The 25,502-nt window shown below is 39.8% G+C and overlaps 1 protein-coding gene and 1 pseudogene across 4 annotated transcripts in view; one reads left to right on the top strand and one right to left on the bottom strand.

Annotated features, from left to right (window-relative positions):
- Positions 1 to 25,502, bottom strand: part of FRY (FRY microtubule binding protein) — a 439,393-nt gene that overhangs the window by 79,965 nt on the left and 333,926 nt on the right. For all 4 annotated transcript variants that reach the window (XM_059378057.1, XM_059378054.1, XM_059378056.1 and 1 more), the window contains 8 exons: positions 24,951 to 25,061; positions 20,562 to 20,716; positions 11,208 to 11,307; positions 10,760 to 10,931; positions 4,383 to 4,639; positions 3,763 to 3,909; positions 1,954 to 2,122; positions 679 to 769 (listed from right to left, as the gene is read on the bottom strand). In XM_059378057.1, coding sequence (XP_059234040.1) covers positions 679 to 769; positions 1,954 to 2,122; positions 3,763 to 3,909; positions 4,383 to 4,639; positions 10,760 to 10,931; positions 11,208 to 11,307; positions 20,562 to 20,716; positions 24,951 to 25,061 — 1,202 coding nt within the window. The remainder of the gene's footprint in view (positions 1 to 678; positions 770 to 1,953; positions 2,123 to 3,762; positions 3,910 to 4,382; positions 4,640 to 10,759; positions 10,932 to 11,207; positions 11,308 to 20,561; positions 20,717 to 24,950; positions 25,062 to 25,502) is intronic.
- Positions 5,967 to 10,640, top strand: LOC132002925 (large ribosomal subunit protein eL33-like; annotated as a pseudogene).

The raw sequence follows: 25,502 nt of genomic DNA, 5'->3' as shown, positions 1-25,502 counted from the left end.
TAACCTACTGAACCACCCAGGCACCCCATCTAAGTTTTATTTTTTGAGTCCTATTTATTTCTTTTTGTTTGTTTCTCTGTTCTTCACAATTAACCGCAGGAAATGGTGATGCAGATTTTACTTATTTATGAGTTAGCCTCTAAGCAGTGAAAAGGGGCAAGAGAAATGCCATAAAAGAGCTAATGTGAAGGGACTAGAGGCTTCTTTTAGCAGGAAAAGGCAGCGTTGTTGGTTAACCAAATTTGACCATGTCGAGATGTAATAAAAATGATGACATTCATAGAACTCACCTCAAGACAACTACTCAATCTCTAAGTAATCAGTCCATAATCAGATCTTAGAATTTCACATGGAAATTCCCTCTAATTCCAGATGGTCTTTGCCCACTAACAGAACGAGTGGTTTTTAGTAAGCTCTGTGGTAAGTGGGTTTCGACCACCAGAATGACATCCCTCTTAATCTCTCTCTTCTCTGGCTTTTCTCAGGGAGAAATCATCTTTAAGGATATACAGAGCAGAATCAGAGTCAGTTTGTGTTTCTAAAAGCTAAGAACAATGTGTGTGTGTGTGTGTGTGTGTGTGTGTGTAATTTATGAAACACCACAAACTCTTACTGATGCCTTTGTGTAGTCTATTGCTGAAAGTCATACCGGATATTAAGCCAAATTAGTGCACCAACCTCTCATCAGATTCTTTCAATATCTTGGTCTCCTCAGCATCTGGGAAACTGTCTTGGCCGGCAACCACCGTGTTGCTGCTGGAGGTGGTTCCTGTAGGTAGGATTAGAAAAAAATGTGGTGGTGGGGGGGAAGGGTTAAGCCCGGTTCTCAAGTAATTACAGTGAAGGATTTCTAACAAAATCTCATGTTTGAAAGACTCCTTACATCTTCTGTATAATCTCAGACATTCTAAAGAATCTTCCAAGCCCTCACCACTGAAATGGGAGAATCCCAGACATCTGTTAGGGTCAAACCAAATTCCTCAACTCTTTTATAAAGTGAGGCTACAACATTCTTGAAACACTTTCTTCCTGACCACTTAGGTAATGAGCTTATTTATAGTGGCTGACCCTGCTGCTAGCTGCTTTAGTATTTCTGGGTCCAGGAGTTATTAAACTAATGTTAGTGAAGCAAGTCCAAGTACCTAGAGCTTCTGATCCCTGGGCTACTGCTTCCCTGAGGGAACATGCTCTGGCAGCAGGCACAGGGCAAATAGAGGGGATGAGAGACCAGGGGGGAGAAGAGAGGTTTGGAGGCAGTTATTATATTAGAAAAGTCAAAGGGAAGCCTGCTTCAAGGAACTTGAGGACGACATTATATATTTCATAAAATGATGCTGAGAAGCTGATTTATTGAAAGGGATAATATTGTTGAGGGGCATTTTAGTTAACTCTGGGCAACCATTAGCCAAGAAAATTCCATAGATATAAGAAGGAGGGTCCATAAAGGAGATTCCCGAGTGATTGCCATGTCCTGCCAGGGATCAGCCTGAAGTACAAAGCTCCATGGCTTACCAGTCCTGGGTCACTGACTGCTGGTCACCCTTACAAAATAATTTCATTAAATTGATGAGGCCCTTAACAAGTCTCAGCTATTTTGAAACCATCCTTTTTAAGATTTTATTTATTTGAGAGAGAGTGAGAGAGAAATAGAGAGAACACACACATGCAGGCACGAGCAGGGGGTGGGCAGAGGGAGAAGGAGAAGCAGACTCCCTCATTCAGGAAGCCTGAATGAGGACTTGATCCTGAGACTCCGGGATCATGACCTGAGCTGAAGGCAGATGCTTAACCAATTGAGCGCCCAGGTGCCCCTGAAGCCATCTCTGAAGTGAAAGTTTACACAGGAATAAGGGAAAAGTGGCACACACATATACTTTCATCCCTTCAGTGCTCTCCATACAGAAAACCCCAGAGATCTAAGACAAGATGTCCACCCTGCTGCACTTCCCCTACCAGAGGCCGCTGCGGAGGCCTTGCTGCTGGCTGTAAAGCGGTAGAAGGGCGGGTTGTCACAGTGCTGGACAATGGGATTCACCGGCTCCGTCTGCTGCAGCTCAAAAAGAAGCTCTTCCATGGTCTGAATAGTGTTGTTACGGCACAAGTAGATTGCCACCTTTTTAATCTGAGAAGAAACAGAACACGAGGGATATCTTCCAGAGCCTCGCCCACAAGCATGCTAAATGTTACCAGTTCCTCTCCACGAACATGTCCTCCCCACCCTCATAGCTTGGCTCCATGGTCTCCAGTGTCTGGATTAAAATTCACCTCTCTTCACATGCCTGTTTGACAGGAGTACACGTTAAAGGCCTTATCTTCCCTAATGGCCATGTTTACAAAAGTTACCTTTAGGGCACATGAATTCTCTCTCAGCTGAAAACTTGCTGGCTAAGGCCTTATCTAGAAAGTAGTTTATTCATACAAACCATGGGGGAACACTGCTAGTTATTTTTGTTTAAATAAGGAACCCAGTCTCTGCTATTCTCTACTCCCATGAAAACCATGGTATTTTAGCTACCTGTAGGGTTTTAAATTTTTTTAAAGTAAGTTTGGATTAAAGCTCTGCATTATTGTGGCCCTCGCGGTCCAACCTGAGGCCTGGAAGCCACAGTAGGGCTTAGGTGGTTCAAAAGAGCAGGCAGGCAGAAAATCTCTCACAAGAACCAACAGCACACAAATGCCAACTGAGTTAGGTTCTAATTTATTTTATTTAAAAAAATTTTTTTTAATTTAAATTCAATTAGCCAACACATAGTGCATCATTAGTGGTTTTTTTTTTTAAGATTTTATTTATTTATTTGACAGAGAGAAATCACAAGTAGATGGAGACGCAGGCAGAGAGAGAGAGAGAGAGAGAGGGAAGCAGGCTCCCTGCTGAGCAGAGAGCCCGATTCGGGACTCAATCCCAGGACCCTGAGACCATGACCCGAGCCGAAGGCAGCGGCTTAACCCACTGAGCCACCCAGGCGCCCCAGTACATCATTAGTTTTTGATGCTTCATCAGTTGCACATGTGAGTTAGGGTTTTAAAAATGCTATTGTTTTATTGATCAGATCACCTTTAAATACAAACACTAAATATCACGTATCTCAGGAAGATTCCTCTCTGTTCATTTCTCCTAACACCTACATTTGAAGAGAAACACCTAGATACTCTCCCTTTTTTTTTTTTTTTTTTTTAAATATTTTATTTATTTATTTGAGAGAGAGACAGCGAGAGAGAGCATGAGCGAGGAGAAGGTCAGAGGGAGAAGCAGACTCCCCGTGGAGCTGGGAGCCCGATGCGGGACTCGATCCCAGGAATCCAGGATCATGACCTGAGCCGAAGGCAGTCGTCCAACCAACTGAGCCACCCAGGCGTCCCTAGATACTCTCCCTTTTTATTCCATTTTAAGAGCATCAAGATGGAAATACCGAACATTTATATTAGTCATAATTAATGTGTTACTGAGTTTCTCCTACATATTCGGTCTACTGTTTACAGAAGGCAGCTTTTAGTAACTGTTAGGAAAATATCCACCCCTTAATTCACAAGTTTCTGTATCCAAAGGCTTAGAAAGAGGATGACAGGTGTCCCTAGGATATTGCAGCCTGCTTCTCAGGGGGAAGGACACCCTCAGTAATATGCAGATGAGCTCCTGGGAGAGTAGCTTGACTGACAAACTCAATATCTCCATTTTACTTAAAGTCAAAAGCACATTCTCACCCGCAGCTGCAGATACAACCGAAAGGAGCAGAGACTCCTGACAGTCCGAGGGCCACTTACATAGGGCAAGAGAAGCGTGTCACTGCTAACCCCACACAGGCTGATCAGGAACTGCAAGGTGACCCTCAGGTTGTTGCTCCATTTCTCATTGTTGGCTAAAGCATTCCAAGCATTTTCCATTTCTGGCCCAGGAACTTCATCTCCGTACTGTAACACACAAGAGAAAAACCGGCCCGGGAGACATGTGGGAAAAACGGCAGGATGCAAAATGTTTGGTTAAAAGTCGTCGTAAGGGTCATGACCATGTCAAAATCCTAAGAAGGGGAGACAGGGCCATTCCTCAGGGAGATGCCATTTTTCAGCAACTTATCATGCATCCAATCACTCATGTACATACTTACTGTCATGATTTTTAATATGTTCGAGTTATTATTTTTATTAATTTTAATAATTGTGATAAAATGCCCATAACATAAAGTTTGCCCTTTTTAAGCATACGGTTCAGCAACACGAAGTACATTCACATGGCTGTGCAACCCACACCACAGTCCAGGACCTGCTCGTGAGATTCTGAATGGTAAGTGCCACTTGCCCTGACTGCGCAGCACAGGTTTTGAGTAACCCAGGGGTTTCCTGGACGGCAGAGCCGTGTTCCTGAGGCAGGGATCCTCGGAGTTTACCTTGGCTGTCATGTACATGAGGTTATTCAGGACCAGTGACGTAGCTTCTGGGGAGCCCCAGCCACTCCCTCTCAGGCCGTGGGAAGCAGTCACTTCCCCTTCCCGGTCCTTGACGTCATCATCTGGGCTGCTGGGGCTTGAGCCTGGGAGCAGGAGCCTGCTGTCCACCAGCTCGATGTTGTGCAGCCAAGGAAGCAGGTAGGTGAGCATGATCTGACGCCCGTTTGGGTGTGTCGTGGGGAACCGCTGGCTGACCTCTAAAGAGAAGGGCAGGGACACAGAGCCGTGCATTAGCTCGTCAAATAAAACGGAGCTATTTACACCAACTGCCAGATCAAACAGTGACGTCAGTGTACAAAAAAGCATTTTCATATACAGTAGCTCCCCAAGGCCTCGGAATCTTCCAGCTACATCTGGTGCTCTGCGGAGGGTGGTCAGAGAGCACAGCAGGAGAAGCACGGGCTTGGTCACGGTGGAGTGAGGTGTGAGGCTTCGTGAATTCTAATCCACTACCATGGAAGAGGGGCATCAGGGCGGACAAAACACGGGGCCCAGAATCAGAAGGACATGTGATTAGATCCCAGCTCCTCCACACAGGAAATTCTGTTTTAGTTATTTAACCTCTCTGTTCCTCAGTTTCCTCATCTGTAGAATGGGCCACTGTGAGGATCAGGAGAGAGGATCATCAGGTATATTGCATGCTGAGCACAGCGCTGGGCACCCAGGAGGCTCTTAATAAGCAGTGGTTGGGACTGTTATGACAAGGACCATTATCTTTCCACTCTTCTGATAGTTTACCAAGTGTCCTCCATGAGTTCTTCTCAGTGAAACTGAGAAGTCACTGAACCTCCAGTGTGTGGACTCATGCTCACGGAATGGACTTGAAAACTGCCAGCTATGTGGCAGCTGCAGGCTCCGTGCTGCACATCATTTTATGAAACACAGGAATCAGAAGGGTAAAACTGGACATCCAGCCCAGTGAGTTCACCATGATTTTCTGTGATAGCATTTATGCCTTGTTTCACGGCCAGCAGCATTTAATGTTGTGATCTGAATAAGCTTTCCTTAGAAATAAAAGCACAGCATTACCTATGGGCGGCAAGCTGCCTGTAATCTTTTATTTCTAACATCAAGAGAGGAAACGGTTTTGTTCTAAGGGAACTCCGAAAGCATGGTTTGATGCCCTTGAGATTACCCAGCGTGGCATGTAATCTCCTTCAGAGAGCTCTTGGCCGCTAAACAGTAGAACAACACAGATGCCAGGAATTATACAAACATAATCCACTAGATCCTTGAAACAGTAGCTTTAATTGATTTGGCCCTTTTCCTAAAATTACAATTATCATTTTTTTTTAATCTTGAAGACTATCAATCTATTTAATTCTGGACCACAATAATCAGAGTAAAGCTGTGATGTTCCATGTAGCTCAAAATGTCAAAATTGACTTAATTTCTAAACTTTATGGATGTGATGACTGATACGATGAACTTTTACAACATATATCCAGATCCTTCAGATCCCAGAACCTGTATTTGTTCAATACATGGGGCCTTTTCTAGGGGCAAGCCACTGTGCTGGGCACGATGGAGCCAGCAAGGACTCAAGGTTCAGTTCATGTCCCTGAGGAGGAGAGTCTGAGGCAAAATATGTTGAGAGGTAACTCTGGGGCGAGGTGGCAAGTGACAAAGGACACGGAGAGGAACAAACTGAGTGCTATATGGGTTCGGTGAGGGAAAAGCCTTCTGGTTACATGGATTCAGGGCATGTGATAGCAAAAGAACTATTTTAACTCTGCTAGAAAAGGATAGGGAATTTGGAGGGGAATAAATCCTTCCAATAGGAGGGACAACCACTATTAAAAATACATTTTTTAACAGTGCCATAAAACCTCTAGTCTTTTTGAGGCAATGATTACCTTCTAACACATCACATGATTTGCTTATCTATGATGTTTATTACATCTTGTCTGTCAGGCCCAAGGTCCAACCGATGTGTGTCGGGGGGAGGCACCCTAATGAGGGCCAGGATTGTAGAGGTCCTTCAGAAGGGCAAGGAGGCAAGTGAGAGGACGTCGGTGGGCTGCTCAGTACAGTTTCTGGCAACTTCCAAGGAATTAACTCATCTGACAGTATAGGCAATAAAAATCTCACCACAGGGTTTTTAATAGTAGAAGCAGGGAAAACAAGAGCTAGAAAATCTCTATAATGTCCTTTTTCCATGTTATTTTTAAAAAGTTATTCTTCATAAATCAAAATAGCCCTACAGTCAATTCTTGAAGAAAAACTTAGATTGAACATGTCACTCATTGTATGAGCTTCTGTTTTTCTTAAACTTGCTGTACTATTTACCGCCTCTTCCTGGATTTGTCCGGCCCGTTACCAGCTGTTCCCTCTTGGGCAAAAAATAAGCTCAAATCCCATTCACCCTCAGACTCTTCAAATTCCACTGTCACTCCCTCTTCTCTTTTTCCTGCTTTCTCAGCAACGCCACTGAGATGTGGCTTCTGCTGCTCTTTCTCTGCAGAAACTACTGACAGTTAACAGTAATTGTGAATTGTGAGGTCCAGACGGTAATGTTTAGATCTTAACTCCTGGGATCTCTCTGATCCATTCAAGGCTGTAGACTGCTCACTCACTCCTCCAATATCCTTTCTTCTCTAGGTTTCCATGATGCCCACCTTCTAGGTGTTCTCTTTCCTCTCTGGATGGGTCTCCATCCCTGTCTGTTCCCTCACTCTTTCTGGGCGCAGTCCTCAAAAGCTGGGGGTCTGAGTGCGTTCTTTCCCTCAGTGCTCACTTCACTCATGATCTCATCTGTTGCCTTGGTTCTATCTTCTATTCTTCCATGAGTCCTACTTTTGGCCTTCCCTTGACACTGGTCTGTCTCCACATAGGGATGTCTGACAGACACCTACCCTCAATAACCCAAGCAGCGTTCATGATCTCTGTTTTGTCCTTAGCCTCCCCTTCTCCCTGGCCTTGCTCTCGAGGTGGGGTTATCACGCCTTACCTCCCACATATCGTACCAGGGACTTCCTTCTGTATACCCTGCCTGGAAGCACTTGACTCTGGTCTCCCCTTTCTATTCTCATGGGGCTGTCTTAGTTCAGGCCTTCATAGTTTCCTCTGTGGACCACTGTCATTGTTCCTCAACTGATCCTCTCTCTTTAGACCACAATATATGTGGTCTAAATGGATACTCTTTCATCCATCCCTCAGACAGTTAGTCTTTCTAAAGTGCATTTTGCTCTCTTGTCCCCCTCTCTTATTTTAAACTGGCCAGTGGCTTTCACTGGCTTTCAGAACCCAAGCAGGTTGGTGGAGGCTCTCCCTGTTCCCAGGGCTCTGAGGGGTTTCAAGGAGCACCTAGCAGTCACTGTCCCACAAACTGCTTATGGTACAATGCAAAGCCTTCCAAAACTTGACTTCTGCCTCTCTGTCTGCCTGTGATCATCTCTAGCTTTCTCCCATTCCTGCATGTTGTAGTAGCCAAACCGAACACTACATCATCTCTGGAATGCAGCATGTTTTCTACCTCTAAGTCAATCCATGTGCTATTTCCTTGGTCTGTAATACCTATCTACTTATCAACTCTAATGTCAGTTAGTTGCCTGCTTTGCAAATGTCTATTCCTCTTTCCAACTGCAGCTCAGACACCAACTTCTCTAGGAGGTCTTGCCTGATATTCTTGGCCCAATAATTGTTGTCTTCTATCTCATACACAGAACGTGCCTTTTTTTTTTTTTTAATAATTGCACCTGCTTCTCTGTTATCAAACCAGATGACTGCATATCTTTACTTATTCCCAGATTATGACCCACTGATGTAAAAGAGACTGTTTTATTCACATCTGTGTTCCTATAATCTAAGCACAGCACTTGGCACAGAGGTGGCTCTCAAATGTTGGTTGATGTGAACTAGTTTATCAGGAAGTCTTTTCTGGAATCCCCCCACTGTTTTAGGTATGGGACAAGGATATGACTAATTCTGTTGCAGATAGATGGAGAGGTTTTCACAGCAGAAGCATATTTTCAATTAAGTCTTTTTTTTTTTTTTTAATAAGATATATTTATTTATTTTAGAGAGGTGGGAGGGCAAAGGGAGAGGGAGAGAGAGAAACTCAAGCAGACTCTGGGCTGAGCGCAGAGTATGACATGTGGCTTGAGCTCACAACCTTAAGATCATGACCTGAGCCAAAACCAAGGATTGGATGCTTAACTGACTGAGCCACCCAGGTGCTCCCCGACTTTTTAAAAAGTTTATTTATTTGAGTAATCTCTACAACCAACATGGGGCTTGACTTGAAGATCAAGAGTTGCATGTCCTTCCAACTGAGCCACCCAGGCACCCTGGGTATTGTCTTTTTTTTTTTTTCCCCAATTAACTTATTTATTTGATGGGGAAGAGGGAGAGAATCTTAAGCAGACTCCCCTCTGAGTGCAGAGCCTGACTCAGGGCTTTATTTCATGACCCTGAGATCATGATCTGAGCAGAAACCAAGAGCTGGATACTTAAATGACTGAGCCACCCAGGCACCCCAGATTTTCAGTTAGGTCTTCAGGAAGACTGGAATTAGGGAGAAGGAGAGAAGGGCCATTTCTGGAAAAGGGAAGCATGCACAGAAGCAAGGATGGACAAAAGGGCGTGGCATGTAAAAGATCAAGTGAGATGGGAGTAGAAGGTTCTTGGATGAAAAGGTGGAAAGCAAGTTTGGAAGAAGGGGAGGTTTTTTTTTTTTTATTATTGGTGAAAGAGTTCCTATTATTTAATGTCACTAAGCCTTAGCATCTCATCTGTAAAATAGGAAGAGTGATTATGGTGGTGGTGATGGTGGTGGTGGTGGTGATGGTGGTGGTGGTGGTGGTGATTCCAAGCCAGCACTAAGCGAACTGCTTGGGTTTATCAGCTTGTTTTAATCCTTGCACCCTCTGAAGTAGTTATTACTGCCAATAAGGACATGGAATTTAGAGGTTCCATGACTTGCCCAAGGTTAAACAGCCAGCAAATGGCAGGGCCAGGGATGAACCCAGGCTGTCAAACCCGGAGCCTCATTTCTAACCACTACTTGTGGGGTTGCAGAAATGAAATGATAAATGAAGTATACATAAAGTGCCTAATATAGACCACTCAATGGATGGAAACTTATCAGCAGTTATTTTTAGGACAGCTGAGCAGAGAAGTTTTAGTGGAGAAGTGCTGTGTATATTTGGTTTTGAGTAGTGGGTGGATTGCAGGGTTGAGGACTGTAAGCAGAGGATGTTGGGCAGGGGTGGGGTGGGGTGGGGGGATGGAGGAGGATGTGGATGGAGATCCTGATAACACAGATGGAAAAAGAGGACCAACAGAGACCAAAATCAGCCCCTTAGCATGGTGCTCCTCAGGCAGGAACTTAAATCAACAAATGTAATTCCTTAAAGGTGATTTTTTTACAAAAATTACTCACAAAGACTACTTGTAAAGATGTGCTAAAAATCTGAACTCTCAACAACCTATGTATGTAGCAACAAACAAGGTATAAAACACCATCCCCAACACCACGAAGACCAACTTGTGGTGATTCATATGTATTAGAAATTATGCCACACATATTTAACTTATTTGGGAAATTTTACACATGTAAGTTATTTAGAAGGTTTATGACTAAATCTGAGCATCTCTGCATTTGTCCTATTTATATTAGATAAACCTATGCTATTTTAGATAAACACATTTTTAAATATTTAAATGTATTCCAGAATTGACTTTTATATGTAAGTGGAGTTAGTCCAAAGCAATATGATCTATGAATTTAATATCAATAATTTGACTCCAAAATGATACTGACTTGAAAAAGGAAGATTCCAGTCTCCCTGATCTCTTTCCACTATTTTGAAGCTTGTGGAAGCCTGCTGGTAACAGGACTCCTAAAAAAACAAATGTTCTCTCGAAGCCTGTGGTCCAAGGCCATTTTCCATTTTTGCTGGCTATAACAGGGGTCTCCGGAACCAGAAGGAACACACAGCTCTTCTCCCAGTTGAGGATGTTTATGCTTGAGATGAAACTAAATTCTCTCTAGACAGGAGATACTCTTATGTGTACAAACCAAGGAACAACACAGTGAATCCTAGTGGTAAACCCAATAAAACCAGAGTAATCTGGGGTAAGGTAACTTGGCCTCATGGAAACAGCCACACAGTTCGGTCCAAATTCTGAAGCAACCTTCCTGCTAAGGCTGCCAGACACAGAATCCATGTGACAATGTACCCCTCAGGGATTTAAACTTGCTGAAAAGTAAATAAATAAAAATGCAGATTTGTTCTCTTAATAAAATAAAGTAAAATAAAGTAAAGGGGAGATAACTTTGTGCAGAAATGATCACATGTGTCTTTGCATGGTACCTGAGAAGAGTGGAAGCGTGAGCTCAGGGTACATCCTGGCCAGTTCACATGACAGGAGCGCTAGTGACACACTATACAGGGGTGGCAATGGGCCATGTGTTCCATAGAGAATACTGCCAGGTCTCTGTTCAGCAACTTTCTTTGAGTACACAAAAAGCTTGGCTTCAAGGATCTAGAGAGAGGTAGGAAAGTGAGAAATGGCATGAAAAAACATTGGCTGGCAGTCTCAGGAGGATTTATGTTTCATCAAGCTTCATAGTAACAAAAGTAATAAATGCATCATATAGTATTAAAGGTAAAGCATCAGTTAGTTCCCGTGCTTAGAGAAGGTTATGTCACGGTCTTCTCACTGCTACTATATCCCCACCAGCGATGCACAGCAATCAGCAGCCGTCCAGGTATCAACCACCCTCTCTCTGAAGTTTCTGTGTAAGTAGATGATACATGCCTGCATGAGCTGCGTGGCGATTTCATAGATCTCTCTATTGGTGTCAGAGGCCTTGAATAGAACAAGGTTTAACAATGTCACTATGTCGAAGGGATAGTTCCTAAAACAGAAAACAAAAACAAAAAAACAAACCACAGTTTATAAGACAGCCTGGTTAGTCATCGTGATAAATCATTACCTCTCAAAATTCTAGAGAGAGACTGACCTCAGTCACACTTACTAATGACATTTTAATGCCCATTTTCCCACTTGGCCATTCCCCTCCCCCCATTCTTTTGCTGTTTATTAGGAGAAGAGAGATAGCTCTATTTTTGTTTAAAATTGAATATTGTTGCACTGGGATAATTGAACACAGAAATACCTATCTAATGTAAATAGATTTTAATGAAAACCAAATAAAAATAGAAAGAACAGAAGATGATATGTTTATATTTCTCAGTAGCTCACAGATTTAATATTTTCATTCAATCCATCTAAACATAGGAATCACCATACATATACCAGGAACAATTGTACAGTACTCATGACACTAAGTTAAGTAAGGCTGGTCTCTTCCTCTAAGGGAGACTTACTATATAGTTAGGGAGATAATCTATATGATCTAGTCATGATGAGAGTAGGCACAGCAAGCTACAGAATCCCGATGAGGGACACCTACGCCAGACTTGGGGTGACAGAAGCCTTTTCCAGGAGGAAACAAGTAAACTGATATTTGCAGAGCCAGGAGACATTAGCCAGGTCATGGAAAGGGTAACACAGGGGAGTGTTCCAAGCAGAGACAACCGCATTTTGAAAATGACAAGAAGGAAGCAGCAAGATCCCTTCTGGAAAGGAAAGAGTCTCTGTGTAGCAGACCGAGTAAAAGAGTTAGTAGAGGAACAGAAGATGGGACTAGGTTTCCGAAGATAACCAGCTGATGGACTTCATCCTAAAAGTTAAAAAGATCCTACAGGATTTGCAGTAGGGGAGTGAGGCAATGACATCGCTTTTGATGAAGCACTCTTGTGTGCTCTGCAGAGAAAGGATTCGTAAGGGGGTCGATATTGGGAGCTGTTGCAATACTCCAAAGGGGAACTGATGTGTGAATTAGGGCAAGAATGGTAGAGGCAGAAAGGAGAGGACAAGATCTGAAAAACACTAAGGAGAGAAAACGGGCAGGATCTGGTAATTGATCGCATGCCTGGGATGGAAACTGGGGGTGGGGAGTAGGAACCCAGCCAAAAGGTGATGTGGCTCCTAGCAGTATAATCAAATGGAACACGGAACTTAAATACATTTTCTTTTCTTGCTACATAATACTCTTTAAAGATGACTTAAAAAGTCTGTATGGTTTTTTTCCAGTGGAAGAGAGGTCATAGATAGAAAACTCTTGGTGAAATAAACAATTAGGAAATGGTCCATAGGTAGTGAGTGAGTGAGTGACATTTATCTTGAGGCAAACTTCAGAAAGCAGAAGAAGATGGCTTGAAGGTGAAAAAAAAAAAGTGATTGTTTTCTTGTGGGTTCTTTTTTTGATTCTATAATATAATTATAATTGCCTAAGAAGTTCTGTTTTTGAACAATCATCCTTCAAGAAAGGCATCATATTATTATGAATATATGTCCACCTTCCAGTAAGCTTAGTAAGAGATTATAGTGAGCACTTGTTAAATACATGAGAAAGGATAGTTTTCATTTCTTATTTTTGATATTAATCAAATTTAATTTTTTATCTTATTAGTAACACATGAATGCAACTTTCAAAAAAACATTCAAACAGCACATAAGGCCAGAGTATTCTGAAAACGGCTCACTCACACAGCTGGTGAGTTGGTGCTGAGTGTAGGTAAATGTACAGAATAAAATGTGGAAATGCTCACTTCCTTTCTTTCCCCCAACTGTTGGAGGCAACCACCCTTTTTAAAGTGTGTATATAAATAAGTACTCTTCCCTATCTCACAGGATTGTCAACATAAATGTGATTATACCCATGTGCATTGTTTGGAGATGACCCTTTTCAGTGAATGAGCCTTTCCCCACTCTTCTTAACAGCTGTACAGTATTCCACAATAAGGTTATACCATAAATAACCAACCTTGTAGCAGATGCTGCGGTGTGCTACCTGGATCTCCCTTTCAGGACTGAGGCACTCAATCCTCCAACTAGTGTTGGAGGCTGAGATCTCTGGCTGAATCCCTCTCTGGGAACTGCCTTCGGCCAAAGAAATTTACCTAAGTCAAGGTCATGCCCACAACTAGCAGCAGCCCCTGTGGGACTGGTGGAGGTCTCTTTTTCTCTGCTCAGTCCTGCTTCCTTCACTTCCCCCTAGATATTGACCCCAAGGGCATTCCCTAATTAACATCCTGCCCTCAAATCTCCACCCTGTGTCTGTTTCCTGAGAAGCCCAGACTTTGACCTGCATTTGCAGACATTTAAAGGTTATTTTCATTTTTCATAGTTACAGTGTTTTTCAATGTTATAACACCAAATGTTCTTTCTTTAGAACAGATTTTTAGAAGAGGTCATGCAGGGTCAAAGGGCTACATTTAAAGTTTTGGTAGATAATGCCATATTGCTGTCCAAAATGGCTTTACTAATTTGCATTCCAAAATGATTACTTTTCTAGAACTTTAAAAAAATTTATTATTTTTTAAAGTTTTTATTTATTTGTCAAAGAGAGAGCGAGCACCAGCAGGCAGGAGAAGCAGGCTTCCTACTGAGGACCCTGGGCTCATGACCTGAGCCTAAGGCAGATGTTTAATCAACTGAGCTATCAAGGTGTCCCTAGAACATTTATTTATTTTTTATTAACATATAATGTATTATTTGCCCCAGGGATACAGGTCTGTGAATCATCAGGCTTACACATTTCACAGCACTCACCATAGCACACACCCTCCCCAATGTCCATAACCCAGCCACACTATCCCTAACCACCCCCCCAAACCCCAGCAACCTTCAGTTTATTTCCTGAGATTAAGAGTCTCTTATGGTTTGTCTGCTCTAGATCCCATCTTGTTTCATTTTTTCCTTCCCTATCCCCCACAACCACTACCCTGCCTCTCAAATTCCTCATATCAGAGATATCATAATTGTCTTTCTCTGACTTATTTCACTAAGCATAATACCCTCTAGTTCCATCCACATCATTACAAATGGCAAGACTTCATTTCTTTTGATGGCTGCATCGTATTCCATTGTATATATATACCACATCTTCTTTATCCATCCATCTGTTGATGGACATCTAGGTTCTTTCCATAGTCTGGCTATTGTGGACAATGCTGCTATAAACATGCAGGTACACATGCCCCTTCGGATCACTACATTTGTATCTTTAGGGTAATACCTAGTAGTGCGGTTGCTGGGTCATAAGGTAGCTCTATTTTCAACTTTTTGAGGAAACTCCATACTGTTTTCCAGAGTGACTGCACCAGCTCGCATTCCCACCAACAGTGTAAGAGGGTTCCCCTTTCTCCGCATCCTCGCCAACATCTGTCATTTCTTGACTTGTTAATTTTAGCCATTCTGACTGGTGTGAGGTGATATCTCATTGTGTTTTTTTTGTTTTTTTTTTTAAAGATTTTATTTATTTATTTGACAGAGATCACAAGTAGGCAGAGAGGCAGGCAGAGAGAGAGAGAGAGGAGGAAGCAGGCTCTCCACGGAGCAGACAGCCCAATGCGGGGCTCAATCCCAGGACCCTGAGACCATGACCTGAGCCGAAGGCAGAGGCTTTAACCCACTGAGCCACCCAGGTGCCCCCTCATTGTGGTTTTGATTTGTATTTCCTTGATGCCGAGTGATGTGGAGCACTTTTCATGTGTCTGTTGGCCATCTGGATGTCTTCTTTGCAGAAATGTCTGTTCATGTCTTTTGCCCATTTCCTGATTGGATTACTTGAAAACTTTTGTTATTAAATGAGCAAAAAAGCATAAGGTTGATTTGTCAGATGAGAAGTGAGGGAAAGCCCGTGTACATGCTGTGGTGAGGATAATGAAGAACGATGGATAACATTTATGTTATGACCTGCCTACTCTGTGCTGGTTACTCTGCCAAGGCCTTTACCTAGATTTGTTATTTTGTCTTCCCGGCAAGCCTAGAGGCTTAGAGACATTAAGTACTCGACCAAGTTCATGTACATTAAGTACTTGACAAAGTATTTGACCAGTGGTACCTAGACTGCATCCTGGATAAAGTCTGACTCCAAAGAACGAACTTATCCATGGTGCTATCAGCTTCCTGGACAGCCCAGAACAGTACTTTCATAACTGGTCTAACTTGGAGTTCTAACAAACTGCAGTATCTGGAATGCACTGAGAAAGTGCATTCTGGGAGCCCCACAGAAACAGAGATATCTTATGCTGCTGTCTCTAACATGGAGATTTAACACCTACGCATTTTTATGTAAAAGAACACTAACTGGAATTTAAAGAAAAACTTGAAGCAAAAGAAAAGGACACTGGCAAATATTGCTAGATCGCTGGGAATTTAAAGGCAGGAAAAGGGAAGACAAAATCTCCCTCCTAGGCAGAGCCGTGCACTGGACTATATCATTGGCACATTCAATTAGCTGCCTAGGATTGAACTATGGACTTTATGGAGCACAGCATTGAAGGAAATAACAACACAGAGACAGAAAATGAAAGAAACCCAGAGAAGCGAAAAATGAGATCTCAAATGAGTGAAGGGGTACAAATAAAACATCTGTATTTATATGGTTAAAATAGGCTTAGAAACAAAATCTTATACCTTTCAGTGGTTAAATTATTCAATGGAGGCAGTGGAACGATAAAAGATAAAGATAGCTGTGATCATTCAGAATAAAAATCAAATCATAAAATAAATATAAAAGGCAGATGTAACTCAGAAAGCAAACAGAAAATAAAACTCTTTCTTTTCTTTTCTTTTTTTTTTCTTCCCTGGTCTGGAAGAGAGGAGGTTTTGAAGAATTTGGGAAATATCCGCTAGCCCTGACTTCTATAGAATGAAAGGACAAAGCTCAGAGAATTTTGAGGTGTTCTGGAGAGAAACTAATTTCATTAGTTGATAGAATGGATTACATCATAGCTTTCCGCTTCCAACAGCTATTGAGTAAGAGTGTTTACAGAGTGCCTACTATGTATGTGCTTGGTCTTAGGTCAAGAAATTGGATTCATAGTTCACAGATAGCTCTCGTGCTCAGATACATTGATCTATTTTTAAGGACTTGATTAAAAATGTCATAATTTGGGGCACCTGAGTGGCTCAGTCATTAAGCTTCTACCTTTGGCTCAGGTCATGATCCCAGGATCCTGGGTTTGAGCCCCATATCAGGCTCCCTGCTTGGCAGGAAGCCTGCTTCTCCCTCTCCCACTTCCCCTGCTTGTGTTCCTTCTCTTGCTGTGTCTCTCTCTGTTAAATAAATAAAATCTTTTTTTAAAAAATGCCATGATTTGTTTACTCATCCCTCTATAAACAGGCTTGAGGTTATTTTTCATTGTTTTAAAATACCTTAGTAGATATCCTGATGCATTTCTGTACATGGTTGCAATTCCTGACGCTAGCATGTACCATATTAAAAGGAAAGACAGGTTAAATTTAATCCTTAACCTAATGATACCAGCATTCCCATTTTACAAATGAGAAAGTGTTTATGGTAACTTGCTCAGGAGCACAGAGCTTGACTGGAGGCAGAGCTAAATTCAAACTCAAGATGGCACGTTTTCTGAGCCCAGGTTCCTAAACTCTGTGAGCTCTTGGAATACTCCAGCTGACTGACAAAACCAAATGAGATTATGCATCACCAGCTAGGGAGTGTGACTGGGATTCATGAATCATAAGCTACCTTTGTCTTCCTTGGTAACAGATAGCTGATATTTCCTCAAGACATGTGGGATATCTACTTTTAATAATTCAAGTTTGCTGGGCCTGATTTAAATTAGGAAAGATTATGAGAAGTTAGCTTACAGCAAAGCAGACATACAAACAGCAATGGCAGCAGAAACTACCTCCAAAAGTAAAACCAATAAAATATAAATTAAAATTTTAACCTTATATATTATTCTAAAACACTTATTAAATACATTGTAGTAGTGTGTTGGAGGATAAGGGTAAAAACAATAGAACTCTCAAGTATTTAATTAAATGTGAAGAATTCTGTTAAGCCACTAATTGGAAACCGCCTACACTTTTAATATAAATCATACTATTTGCCTTGATTTAGAATGTTGGAAATCCATGTAATCTTTCTCAATTTCTTTATCTGTTCAGTACTGATATAATTTGGAGTTGAGGGGAAATTAATAAGAGCACACACAAAAGTCAAATAGTTATTTGAATTATTGCTGCCTGACAGGTGAGCTATTTCCTCTTGTGCTACATTATAGTACTCAGCTGCACTTAATAGCTTTTCGACAAATGTAAGACATATTTTATAAAAAATTCTTCAAAATTAATATTGCCAGTTCTACCACCACTTTCTACTTTTATCCTTATTTCTCCTGGTCTTATTTAAAATCCACACTGACTTCCAAATTTCCCAATATCACTAAATATATCAGAGTTATAATTACAGTTTCAATTTTGTCTAGATTTTAGAAAGTTCATAATACACACACACACACTCTCACAGAGTCCTCTATAGAAATAAAAGGAAACAAAAAAAGAACATAGAGAACTACTTTTTTCATTATCACAGCTGATGAATATAGGGATTAATATATTAAATTATGCAAAAATGGCTGATTCTAAAAGCAGAAAACTAAAAGTAGAAAATTTTATTCAGGGGGAGCACTTTATTATTTATTTATTTATTATTATTATTTTTTTAGGAGGAGCACTTTAAAAAACGCTCAGTTTTTTAAAAGTATTTTATAGTCAATTGTAAATTGTTCCTTAATAAATGAGTCTGGTTATAAACTGTCACATTCCTACAAAAATAAATCCAGCATATGCTCATTTCTATCTGAAAAGGAGGAGATAATTCTTTACAAGAAAGCTTCTTCACTTTAGAATATGACTTGTAGGAGTTACTGTACAGATTATTTGTTTGAGAAAGATAAAATATGACCTGGTTTAGGTATGACTTTTCAGGAACATATTATTTCATAACATAAGGTACCTAGGTGTTTTTAAGAAGCAAACTTGTGGAAAACAAAGCAAAAGCTAAAACACCAGAATTGCTTTCACAAAAAGTACTGAAAACATTAAATGCAAAGATTGTTCAAACAAATCCGGAGGCTTATCTAGACTACACAGACTGAGAATTTATGAGGAGAGAGAGCAAATTTAAGCCACAGCTGAAATTTTAAATTCTGGACATGCCCTGTGGTGACAAATGACAGAAGAGTTGGCTACTGTCTCGGGGGACAGGTTGTGTTGATGTCGGAGTCTAGCCCTCAAACCTTCCTGCAGGATAGATGAGGGTCATGAATGTAAGTTGATCTGCAGTATTTGTCTAAGAAAGCAGAATAGTTTGGGATGATACCTTAAAAAAATCTGAATATGGGAAGTTTTATGATTCAATATTTTTGTGACTGGAGATATTACTAAAACTGAGATGATATTGCTAAATTCATAGCCATTTATTTGTGCTCCTTAAGGAAAAATACCTAGATTCACTCCGAGGAATGTAGTGCAATATTTTATGAGATGGCCATGCAATGAAATAAATTTGACTAGGATAGTTCACATTGAGTTCACCGGGAGAAAGGCAGCAAAGAAAGGAAACTTATTGTTTTAATTTTTGTCAAAGGGAATCTATGGTCCAAGTCATATTCTAAATACATTTTCAAAACCAAAGAGTCATGTGAACAGATTTATTTTGAAAATATCAAAATATCTGAAAATAAAAATATTCTGGAGAAAGAGATTTTTGCAAGATTTTGCTATTTCTATAATATTCTATAGGTATAACTATCGTCTCATAATGTTAACATCATGAAATAAAATGATGGCAGATCAGACAGTATAGATTATATTCATCTGCTGTAACTTTTGAGATAAAAGTGTATAATAAACATTCTACTATTAAGATTATAGAACATGTAAATTAGATGTGAAATGTTATCTACCACCTTTAAAAATGAAAGCTAAGAATTTTAAAGAGAAACCTCTCTCTTGAAACAGCATGCTCATTTTAGGTTTATTGAAAGTAGAGATTTTCTAATATTCTGTTCTTATTAATTTAGAACTGAATAGGTTGTAATAGGTCAGAATTTAAAACTAATTCACTTTATTCCTTTCATCCAGTAGCTCAAGATAGCTACTTAAAATTCAACATTTATTTATTTATTTATTTTTTAAAAAGATTTTATTTATTTATTTCACAGAGGGAGACCACAAGTAGGCAGAGAGGCAGACAGAGAGAGAGAGGAGGAAACAGGATCCCTGAGAGCCTGATGCGGGACTCGATCCCAGGACCCTGGGACCATGACCTGAGCCGAAGGCAGGGGCTTAACCCACTGAGCCACCCAGGCGCCCTTAAAATTCAACATTTAATTAAAAAGGAGAATCAATAGTCTGTATGAGTCTATTCAAAGATAAACTTGAGCTGCCTTCTCTGTTTCTAATGCATAAGCTCTTTCTTGGGAACAGCTTATGCACCTTGTGGTCTCCATTAACCCTTTCATTTTAGCTATGAAATTACTGCACTGAAATAGTGAAATTATTTCACTAAATAAATTACAGAGCTGAATGACCTCACTAATTTACACAATTAGAGAGGGTGGTTTTACAAGTATAATCCATGGAACCCAGGGTGTCACATTTTCTTTTCTTCCTTTCTGAAGTTTTGGACAAGAGAGCTATAACATTAATTTTTTTTTTTTTTTTTTTAAGTAGGCTCCATGCCCAGTGGTGGAGCCCAACGCAGGGCTTGAACTCATGACCCTGAGATCAAGACCTGAGCTGAAATCAAGAGTTAGATGCTCAAAGACTGAGCTACACAGGCACCCCTTTTACTTTCTTCTTCTTCTTTTTTTTTTTTTTTTAAATAGGGAGATATAACATTCTCAGGTTGCTTCCTTGGTTTAGTTTGGTCTTGGGATGGCTAATGGGCTTAGAGTTCCCACCTGTCACAAACACTTCTAGAAACTCCTTTAATTCCTTCAGTGTACCTTCTTTATCATTTTCAAATCCTGCTCTCAGACGTCCTGGTGAATTTCCAGGCAATTAATAAGAAGGGTGCTATAACTACACATCACTCTTCTGGAGAATGTGAAAAATCACGGTAGCTGCAGACTTACAGGAAATACTGGCCATTGCGTATTACTTTAGAATTTATTCTGCTCAGATAATTGCAAAACAGTCAGCCCTCACATATTCATATCATGAAGAGCAACCTTCACTGTACTTGCCACTGACTAGAACCTTCCACTTAACAAGAATTCATACCTGCTTCCACACACAGTTGCTATGGCTTTGAAGCAGCCGGATGCGAGCTGGTAGGAGCCTGTGTAGCATCGGTCAATTGCCCAATTAAAAAGATTAATTTGGTCAGGATTAAGTTCCAATAGCAAGACGACAACTTCACAGCCAAGTTGATGAACCTGAATAACATGGAGAAAAGCAATTTTCATGCTTAATGAGAGGTTTTTCCAGGGAAAGGCACACAATCATGCTTAGCCAATATAAACTGGGTAAAATGAAAATGGAGACAGAGTATTCATCTTAATTTTATAAGAGATTTTATTTTTAAGTAATCTCTATACCCCACACAGGGCTCAAACTCACAAATCCCAAGATCAAGAGTTAACGTGCTCTACTGACTGAGCTAGCCAGGTGTTTCTTCAACTGAATTTTTACTCCACATATTCTTCTTATGAGGATGCAACTGAAAATTGAAATGTATGTATAAACTAAATCAGATTCTCTGTAAATCTGTCTTATATAGGGTTCACTTATTAATTTTTAATTCTGAAAGGTATAATGAAAATAATGAAAGTATAATGAAAATAATGAAGACTTTGTTGATAGTGTTTCCTTATTGCATTTAAAATGTTTTTGAAGAATACATATATTTGGTTAAAAATGAAATATATAAAAGGATGGCCTTTATGCATAGAAGTCTGAGGAAAACTATCAGAATATATTTATGGGGCTTGATTAGTAAACATAGCTGGCAATATTTTAAAAAGATACGTAGTACCAATAAACTCTTTTTTTTTTTTTAAAGATGTATTTATTTATTTGAGAGAGATGGCACAAGCAGAGGGAGCAGGAGGCAGAGGCAGAGGGAGAAGCAGGCTCTCCGTTGAGCCCAATTTGGGGCTCGATCCCAGGACCCTGAGATCATGACCTGAGCCAAAAGCAGACAGTTAACTAATTGAGCCACCCAGGAGCCTCCTAATAAACTCTTCTTAATCAGAGACTCTCACATGAAATGATCATGATAGCAGATAGAAATAGTAGGATCCTTTACTGACAGTTTCTTAAGCTACTGTCAAATACTGGATGGTCACATTTGTCCAGGAGAAGCCTGGTGCCTTGGAGGCCATATTCCCGTCAGAGAGTAACATTTGCCTGTCTCCTTCTGTTTCCTTCACTTGCCTGGTGCGACCAGGTGCAGAAGGAAAGTTAGTTTTTTGTTGTTTTGTTGTTGTTTTACCTACAGGGTGGAGGTTAAGATGGAAGCAATATTCTAGTTGGATGGTCAACATCATCAGCCCTGTTCCCCATAGGCTTAAGTAATTAGCAGCAGATAAAACCCAATGATGCTATCACAAAGGACTTAAAAATAGCATTTCATTAAAAAGTTAGTTCAACTTGAAAGACAATCAGCCAGTTTTTACTGAGCTTTAGAAACTTTATATTGGAGTGTAAGATACACAATATATAATTCACAAGTAAATGATGAGTTATGGTAACTGAACACACCAGTGTGAACACCAGACACAGGACACCACACTAGCAGCCAAGCCAAAGCCAGCCTTATGCACTGTCCCATCCCCAGCCTCTCTCTCCTTTTCCAAAGGAATGGCTATCCTGACTTCCACCACCACTGGTTAGCTTGGGCTGTTTTGAACTCTGTGCAATGGAAGTATATAGCATATAATTTTGTGTCTGTTTTCTTTCACACAACTCATGTTTGAGAGTCTTCCACATTCATTCACTGGTACTGCTGTATTCTGATATGTGATTACTTCGTAATGTATTCATTCTACACTGATCAACATCTGGGTTGTTTCCAGATGTTGCTTGGAACAATTTTGTATGTGTCTTAGGTTATGCATACTGGATATATATTTTATGAAATGCATATCTGAATACAATGGCTGGGTCATAGGGTGTACTATGTTCAACCTTAATGATAAAGCCAATGAGTTTTCCAAGGTGGTTATTCCGATTTCTATTCTCTGTAGCTTTGTATGAGAGCTCCTTTTGCTCTGTTTCCTCATTGACACCGTGCATCTTCTTAATCTCCACCATTCTGGTGGATTTGAGGTAATATTTCCTGTGGTGAGTCTGCATCTGATTACTCATGAGCTTGAGAACTGTTTCTTTCTTTTATTATTATTATTTTTTTTATTATTTATTTTCTCACCATAGCACATACCTTCCCCCATGTCTGTCCCCCAGCCACCCCATCCCTCTCACCCTCCTCCCCTCCAGCAACCCTCAGTTTGTTTCCTGAGATTAAGAGTCTCTTATGGTTTGTCTCCCTCTCTGGTTTCATCTTGTTTCATTTTTCCCTCCCTTCCTCTTTGAATCTCTGTCTTGTTACTCAAATTCCTCTCAAATTCCTGTCTTGTTACTCAAATTCTCACAGATATCTGTGAGATCATATGATAATTGAGAACTGTTTCTTATGTTTATTGGCCAGTGAAATAACCTCTTTTGTAAATTGCTTGTGTAAGTCACTTGCTCATTTTTCTATGAATGTCTCTATTTTATTTATCTGAAGGGGTTCTTAATATACTCTAGACAAAAAGTACAGGATTTATCTTACAGACATCTTTCACTCTGTGACTAGCCTGTTTACCCTCTTTTTATTTTTTATTTTTTGCTTTGTTTTCACACTCTAACGGTATGTCTTTTGGTGAAGTTATTAACTGATCTTTCTTTACAATTAGTAACTTTTGCATCCTGTTGAAGAAACCTTACTCAGACCCCAGGGATTAAGATTTCCTCCTGTATTCTTGTATTATTTTCTAGAAACTTCAGTGTTTTAAGCTTTCACATTTATATCTATAACCTAGTTTCTTCTTTTTCACTCCTGATATTTAATTTTCCCTTTCCGAATGCATTGACTATGATCTTCAGTATAATGTTGACAGAAGTGGTGAAAGCAAGCGTCTTTGGCCATTCTAATCTCAGAATATTTTCAATATTCACCATTAACTATGATGTTTATAATAGGGGTTTTTTTAGACACCCTTTATCTAACTAAGAATGTTCTTTTTCTATTCTTAGTTTTGGTAGGAGTTTCTTTCATAAATACATGTAGAATTTCACTAAATGTTTTTCTGCATCTATTGAGATGATCACATATTTCCTTCTTGAGACTCTATTAATATGATTAAATACTAATAAATTGATGGATATTTGAATATTAAACCAATCTTGAAGTTCTTGTATAATGCCAATGTGATCATGAGGAATGGTCCTTTTTATGTATCATTAAATTCAATTTCCTTATATTTTATTTGCATTTTTGTATCTATGCTATTCAATAAAATTGTCTTTAAATTTTTTTTCTCATTAAATCCTTGGCAGGTGTTAGTAAAAGGTTATTCTGGTCTGGTAAAATATGCTGGGATGTATTTCTCTTGAGCTGTTTTCTCTTTAGGATTTTTTATAAAATTGATGCAATTTGTTTCTCAAATGTTAAATTCAACAGTAAAGCCACCTGTTCGTAAAGTTTTCCTTGTAGGAAGACTTTTAATTACAGATAAAATTTCTTTCTTACTTATGACTATTCAGATTTTCTTTTTTTCTGTGTTTTTCTAGGAATTTGTCCATTTCACCTAAATTTTCAGGTTTATTGGCACAAATATGTTCATATGTTCTCTTTTATTTTTAATATCTACTATTTGTAGGGATAGTCCCTTTATATTTCTGATGTTGGTGACATGTGTCTTCTCTATCTTTTTTTTTTCCTTCTCTCTTTCTTGATCAGATTTGCCATGAATTAATTTTATTCGTCTTAACAAATTCAACTTTTGGCTTAAACAATCATTTCTGTTTTTTTCTTTTCATTAATTTCTGCTTTCATCTCTATTATTCCCTTCCTTTTTTTTTCAGTTTGATACGCTATTCTTTTTATAACTTCCTAAGATGGATGCTTAGGTCACTGATGATCAGCCTTTTTTCTTTCTAGGACATATACTCAAGGCTATACATTTCATTCCTAAGCAAGGCTTTATTTATAGCCCACAAGTTTAGTATGTGGCATTTTTGTTATTCTTCAGGCCAAAAACAATTTTCAGTTTCTATTTTTATTTGTTCTTTGATTCACTAGTTATCTGGATGAACATTTCTTGGTTATCTTATTATTGGTCACTAGCTCATTGTTACTGTGAATAGCAAAAGTAGTTTGCGTCCTTTCAATCATACAACGTTTGTGGAGATTTGCTTTTGGGCCCAGCTGATGGCAACTTTGGTAAGTATGTTGTGTTTCTTATCCTGATGCATCATGATGTAATGTGTACAGCTCAGAAGCCAGCACTTCCTAGGCTGATGTGTGAAGATCAGGTTGTGAACGACACTCATGCACTTTAGTAACCCGATCAAGACAGAACACCCTAGACATTTAAAAACGATGTAGTTTTGGCTAATACTTACTCGTAAATCTTGACAAGCCAGAATGTTGTCAAGCCACTTGTACAGGTAGCCATCCGGGGAAAGGCCCACGTTGTCAAACACGGGGCCACAGCACAACACTGCTGACATTGCCTGATAATGAAACAACCCCACACAGAATGAAACTTGCAGTGATCTAATAACACACAAATGACTCCCTAAATCTTAACTCCCATGTTGGTCAATGATGAGGGTCTTCTCAAGCAGTTATTGTCACAGATCTTAAAGTATTCCTTACTAGGTTCACCAAGAAGCACCAGATTCCCAATTTTGGATTTTTAAATAAGAATTAAAGGCCAAAATGTGTAACTTCATGGACATAAAATTTTATGATAACAAATCTTTATGATGAAAGAGTAAGATACTCACAGCAAAATTACCATTTCACAGTATTTAAAACTTACCTTCAGTGATTTCAAGTGAGTAAGTTCAGCTTATAAGGTAAATATAGCTTTACAAGTTTTGTTTGGCTAATATAGTAAGTTGACAAACCATGGGAAATATGGAAATACATAATTGTGATTCTTAATATCA

Source organism: Mustela nigripes, chromosome 15 (genome assembly GCF_022355385.1).
Source record: "Mustela nigripes isolate SB6536 chromosome 15, MUSNIG.SB6536, whole genome shotgun sequence".
In the NCBI taxonomy this organism is placed as follows: Eukaryota; Metazoa; Chordata; class Mammalia; order Carnivora; family Mustelidae; genus Mustela; species Mustela nigripes.
Note: the sequence above shows the minus strand (reverse complement) of the source record. Positions and strands in the feature narration are given on the sequence as shown.